At 48.3% G+C, this 6357-nt stretch overlaps 1 protein-coding gene across 1 annotated transcript; it reads right to left on the bottom strand.

Annotated features, from left to right (window-relative positions):
- Positions 1–520: 520 nt before the first annotated feature.
- Positions 521–4752, bottom strand: LOC116576610 (lymphotactin-like). The gene is made up of 3 exons (XM_032319032.1): positions 4386–4752; positions 1807–1921; positions 521–860 (listed from the first exon to the last, which is right to left on the bottom strand). Exons 1-3 carry the CDS (start codon positions 4444–4446, stop codon positions 698–700), a joined length of 339 nt encoding a protein of 112 aa, XP_032174923.1. The 5' UTR covers positions 4447–4752; the 3' UTR covers positions 521–697.
- Positions 4753–6357: the final 1605 nt, after the last annotated feature.

The raw sequence follows: 6357 nt of genomic DNA, 5'->3' as shown, positions 1-6357 counted from the left end.
GTCATGGCGCGCTTCAAAGAACACTGCCTGTTATTTGAATAAAGTATCTTTTCACCAAAAGTCTAACGTTTGCTCCCTTGACAAATCAGAGAACTGACGAGCCCTGTGTTTGTGTCCTTTCTTAGGAAATGAAAAGAAGCACAGAGAGGGGAAGAGAACTTGCTAGAGACCAAACACGAGTGAAGCCGCTTCTCAGTGGGGACCCGCAGGACGGACACGCAGCGGCCGTCGGCTCCCTTCTCCCCTATTGCGTCAACAGAACTCTACTATGAAGACAGGTGAAACAGATCTTAAATTGTTGCCACTGTCGCAACTGTCACTTGTCACGCTGTTACCACTGTCACTTGCAAGCTGGAACCTAACAATGATGACTAAATAGGTTTCATCCCTGGTAAACAGCGGCCAAAATCTCTCCCATCATGAATACCATCAGAGGGACATACAGTTAGGAGAGAGACAGAACACAAATGATTTGTTACCTTTCCCAATATGTAGCGAATAGACTTTGAGATTATCCTTCATAATAAATATTTATTAATGAAACATCTAAGTGGAGAAGGACATGAAAAATACAATACAAGAAAGTAAGGTGGCTCACACGGCACTTTTATAAAAAGTGAATATGATCAAATTAGTCCAGGAGTTTTATAAAGGGAAACGAGCTGGCTGGCCAGTGACGTGAGCGGCCAGAAGGCCACTACGCGGTCGGGGTTACAGCTGTGTTGGTGGAATATTGGGCTCCTGTGGGCTTGGTCTGTTTCACGTTTCTCCTGGTAGACTTGTCCACACCCTCTATTGCCTTTTTCACCCAGTCAGCTTGTGGGTCAGCGCAGATTTTAAAGCCACGTCTGGTAATAAGGCTGCAAAGCAGGGAAAAGACAGAGTTAGTCACATCCCCATGCCGTGGAGCCGGGAGTTGAGATCAGACCAGATACAAGATATTTCGTGCAGAAATTGTTCTCCGATGACACCAGAAATGAAAACCTTTCTATTGGAACACAAAAGAGAAATACGTCCAGGAAATACCCTGGTGCCTCTTAACAGTAGGACGGCTCCCTTCCTGCAGCCCTTGGTAGGGACACAGAAAAAGCAAAAGGCTGTTGCTGCGGCCCTCCGGAGTCTCAAGGAGGGGGAAAGCCGGCCGCCTTCATTCATCGTGATTCTCAGACACCTCCGTCCGTCCGAGCTGCCAACGGCTGGAACTACGCCGGACCTGCCGGTCATCTCGTTCAGTCATTCCATTTCTCTTCCTTTTCACATCTGGACACACTTATCTTGTTTTCTGGACAGAGGTGATTTCTTTATTTAATTTCTTTGGGTAAAATTGCAATCATGTGTTGGGAAGAGCTGCTACTCTGAAAACGAGATCCTGGAAAGAGAATGGCACTAGGGAGGCTAGTTTTCCGCACATTCCCTTGAGATACGGTAAGTGATAAAACATGGCACTGTCCTTCACTCCAGCACACCCTAAGGAAGGGAGAGAAGCACCCCGCACCGGTGCGGCCCTATGGTCTGGTCCCGACTCCAGCCAGCCGTCTCCCACCCTGACCCTCCGAACTGAGCACCACAGCCGTCCGTCCCAGTCAGGTTCTTCTGCTAAACCAAATCGAGAGGAGGATAGCACTCCTTATTCGATTGTCAGATTTTTCTGGTAATTGTTATTTGATGCTACAGGAAGCCATGGTTAACTAGAACAAAGGGGCGGCTGGGTCCCTTGAGGTCTCCCCCACGCCGGCTTCCTGAGGAGGGCAGTGTTTCTCCACAGCGGGTCCCATCCAGTCCCCGGCTCCGGGGACACAAACTCACATTACTGCTCTCATGGGGCCCTCCTTGATAGTGTAGGTCTTGATGTTTTTAATGGGCAGTCTCTTGGTCGTTAGACTCACACAGAAGCTCTTTTCCAGGACTTCACTCCCCACACCTGGCAAAGAAAACCGAGCAGACAAACCATAAATGATCTTTTCAAACAGCACGAACGCTACGGTGCTAAGAACAAAATAACAGAGAGTGATGTGGTGGAGAGTGATTTGGGGAAGGCAACGTCAAATGTCGGGAGAAGCACGTGCTATTGTAAATGTGAAGGTGCAAGTTCCACGACGGAGGTGGTTCTCAAACTCTCCCTCTTCAAGAGAAATCCACCCCCACCCCAAGAGGATTTCTAGACTTCAGTTCAGAGAGCCGTCTTGCCTTGGAGAAGGCAGCCTTGGGAGAACTGATAATATCAGAGGTTTGGTGGGATGTAATCAAGGTTTCTAAGCGCTGGTCTTCTCCTGAGTAAAACAGTATTTGTCTCTCAGGGAAATGATGCTAAAAGCATGTACGGAATAGTTGATGAGGACCAAGTTTGATCTCCGCTGTTGCTGATACCAGACTTTTAAAATTTTTTTTTAAAGATTTTATTTATTTATTTGTCAGAGAGAGTGAGCACAGGCAGACAGAGTGGCAGGCAGATAGAGGGAGAGGGAGAAGCAGGCTCCCCACCGAGCAAGGAGCCCGATGTGGGACTCGATCCCAGGACGCTGGGATCACAACCTGAGCCAAAGGCAGCGGCTTAACCCACTGAGCCCCCCAGGCGTCCCAATACCAGACTTTTTTTAAACATGAAACCACATACAAGGTATTTGTCAGCTCGCTACGCCCCTCGCGGTCCCTGCTTTCTGGCGTTCCCAGTGACCCGTCCACGTGGCCTTTGCCCCCGTCTTTGCCAATGTATGTTTAACGCTGAGCTGTCTCTGAGCCCAGTGAAGGGCAGGGATCTTTTCTTGTATTTTTCTCATTACTTAGGAAACAATATTTTTCTCTGAGAAGTACCCAACTTCTCTGTATCTCATTTTCTCTGAGAAGTACCCACCGTGGACTCCAGGACCCAGAGAATCCCACTCGACTCCAAAGCCCCAAGCCACAGTGTTCTCAGGGAGGACATCACCTTCACGAACGTTGCAAAGCAGAGTCGGAGCAGACATTGCTTTGCAGGCGTGCGTGGAGGCTAAGCCTCAGGGGCACGTACAGAGGTCATTCAGAGAGGAAGCTTGGGAAGTGACCCACGTGTCTGCGGTCCTCCTCTGTCTCCAACAGAGGGTCGCTGTCCCCACCCATGCCTGAGTTTCCACCAAACAGCAGACTTTTTGTCTCAGCAAAATGGCAGCCACATTGCAATATTTGGCTTCATTGACTAGCCTTAAAGTTGGTTTCATCAGTACTTATTTTGCCCACAGTGTCAGGGAATTGCAGACCTGCCACCTCTATTCATGGACTCCCTTAGGGATCCTGGATCAGATTCAGATATCCTATTCTAAGAAGTAAGGCTATAAACTAGGAGGTTGAAAGGAGAGTTAACTGAAGCACTAGTTACACTTGAGAGATATTCTCTCTCATCGCCAGAGTCACAGAACTATTCTTCAATGAGTTGGAGGAAAAAATGACCCTTGGAGACAATACGTGTAGGACAGTCAGGTGAGGCTCAGCAGAGCTGTCTCAGGCGGTGTCCTGGCAGGTTTCTCCGAACGTGTATGAGCCACTGGTCTATTTGTTAGCACCTGACATATGATCTCTTATAAATTAAAGAAGTTTGTCATTAATGGGAACAATGTTCATAGCAGTAAAAATAGACTCTCCCGTATACTCAAAGGTAATATTGATCTCCTGGGTATGAAGGCACGAGCTCCCAATCATTCTTTTCAATAGAATTATTGATTCTCTTCAGAATATACAACCTCCAACTCATCTGCACATTGTGACTAAACTTCCAAAAACTTTGAGAATTTATCAAGATTGATATCAAATAGGCAAAAACTACAAGGGCACAAATAATCATCACCACCATTCCACAGCTCACATTAATCAAGAAATTATCGCTGGGACGCCTGGGTGGCTCCGTCGTTAAGCCTCTGCCTTCATCTCGGGTCAGGATCTCAGGGTCTGGGATCGAGCCCCGCATCGGGCTCCCTGCTCGGCGGGAGGCCTGCTTCTCCCGCGCCCACTCCCCCTGCCGTGTTCCCTCTCTCTCTGTCTCTCTCTCTGTCAAATAAATAAATAAAATCTTAAAAAAAATTACTACTAGTGAGGAAATTCAATAAGTATTCCTAAATTGTTGGTTTTTTTTTTTTTTCATTTTAATCCCAGGTGAGAGTATCTGTCACTATGTTCAACTTGTAAGTAGGCGTAGGTCCAGAGACGTTGAGAAATTTACCCCCAATCACGTAATTATGAAAATTAGGAGCCAGATTGTAAGCAAGTCCCCTGACCTCAGTTTTCATTCCCGTTTTGCTCACAGGCAGTCACAGGCTCCCCAGAAAAAGCCGTTGACCCCAGTCAAACCCTGAGTCGAAGCCGGGACGTGGGCCCGCCGGCCCGCACGCCTTCCCAGACGGAACCTTCCCGCTTACCTTCCACGAGGAAGTCCGAGAGGAGGCAGACCCCGAGCAGGGCCAGGAGGAGAGGTCTCATGGCTGAGCGGTGCGGAGCCGGGCGAGGAGGAGCCGGGTGAGGAGGAGCCGGGCGAGGAGAGGCTGAGGAGCCGCGCTTGCAGGAGCCTCTTTATGCGTCCGGCGGTCCGCGCACTTCCTGGGGCGAGAGGGGCCTTTCGGGGTGGGCGTGTGGCTGTGGAAAGTCTGTGCAGTAGAGAGGGTTTTTTCTCTAACATAAGTTCCTTTGCCTCTGCTCACACAACCTCACACCTTGTGGCCTTTGCCCCCGCTGCTGTGGTTAAGGTGTCAATAAAACCAAATGTGAGCACAAAGGAACGTGGTTGTCGCATCTGCCACCCCCCGAAATACAAATCTTCCACTGCAGGCAGGCCCCAGGCCACATCACCCCACGGCCCACCCCGGGGACAGTAAGGAAATGAGGAGCGGTGGTCACTGTGGTCCTGCCCCCCGCCCCGTGTCCCATGTCACATCCGCTGTGACGTGAGGATGCCACCACCATGGCTCATGACCCCGCATGCCATCCAGACCAGCTGGGGTTCTCTTTGGGGGGGCCACAGGGACATGCTGCCACTGGGAGCTTCTCAGCAATCTTTTTATTTTGTTTTATTTTTTTAAATTTATTTGACAGACAGTCATCACAAGCAGGCAGAGAGGCAGGCAGAGAGAGAGGAAGCAGGCTCCCTGCTGAGCAGAGAGCCCGACTCAGGGCTGGATCCCAGGACCCTGAGACCATGACCTGAGCCGAAGGCAGAGGCTCGACCCCTGGAGCCACCCAGGTGCCTCTCAGCAATCTTTTTAAATCTCACCTAAGTGACTCCCGTTTTCTTATACACCCCCCATATCCATACTGAAGAAACAGTTAAATAAGTGTTTGGAGCATGTCCAATGCACATGTTTGCTTTATTGCAACTTAGTATGTACCTTTTAAAAACCTGTGAGGGGCATCTGGGTGGCTCAGCTGGTTAGGGCTCAGATCATGGTCCCGGGGTTCTGAGATCAAGCCCCACGTCAGGCTCCCTGATCAATGGAGAGTCTGCTTCTCCATCTACCTCTGACCCTCCCCTCTTCTTGTGCATATGCTCTCTCTCTCTCATGAATAAATATAAAATCTTTTTTAAAAATAAAATAAAAATAAAAACTGAAAAGTTGTCCTCACATGAGCTTTATTTTGAAAAAAGAGATAAAATTAACTATAATCATATCATTCGGACAGTTTTCATTTTTTAAATTTTTTAAAAAGATTTTATTTATTTATTCAACAGAGAGAGAGAGAGAGATGACAGGTAGGCAGAGAGGCAGGCAGAGAGAGAAAGGAGGAAACAGGTTTCCTGCCGAGCAGACAGCCCGATGTGGGGCTCGATCCCAGGACCCCGGGATCATGACCTGAGCCGAAGGCAGACACTCGACGATGGAGCCCCCAGGCGCCCCATGACCCTCTTTTATTTCTTGCTACGTTACCACAGAGTCTCACCCAAATGTAGTTTTGACTCGTGGTCTCGTAGCGGGGTCTGACCATATCAGCTGCATCTTCCCGGCACTCAGTCTTTTGTTGTTTTATCTGATTTTGTTTTCACAGGTCTCTATAACACGTATTTATTAAATATGTGTTTGTACAAGCGGCTCAAAGGTTTGCCACAGCCACTGGGTACATGAGACTCATATTCTTATTCAACATATGTGTCACCAACAGGTTTTGCCATGGCTGTTAGAGAAACAAAAATGAATTCCTATACTTCCATGAAAATTATAGGCTAACCTCTAAGAGATTTTTCATTAATGGCATTTAATTCTCCAGCCAGACTTCACTCTGGACCTCAGCGTGGCTTCTTTGTTATCTCTACCTGGCTACACCATCGGTCCTTAACATCTGAATACATCTTTCCACTCAGAATACTTTTCCTCCTCTTGTTCCCTGACATTGAGAAATACA

This window comes from Mustela erminea, chromosome 17 (assembly GCF_009829155.1).
Source record: "Mustela erminea isolate mMusErm1 chromosome 17, mMusErm1.Pri, whole genome shotgun sequence".
Lineage (NCBI taxonomy): Eukaryota > Metazoa > Chordata > Mammalia > Carnivora > Mustelidae > Mustela > Mustela erminea.
This window is presented reverse-complemented; position numbering and strand designations above follow the sequence as displayed.

Coding starts and splice junctions, on each gene's coding strand:
- LOC116576610 (XM_032319032.1), bottom strand. CDS start 4,446: ATGAGACCTCTCCTCCTGGCCCTGCTCGGGGTCTGCCTCCTCTCGGAC. Junction 1,922..4,385: donor CTCGGACTTCCTCGTGGAAG/GTAAGCGGGAAG, acceptor TTTCTTTGCCAG/GTGTGGGGAGTGAAGTCCTG. Junction 861..1,806: donor GGCCCCATGAGAGCAGTAAT/GTGAGTTTGTGT, acceptor CCTGCTTTGCAG/CCTTATTACCAGACGTGGCT.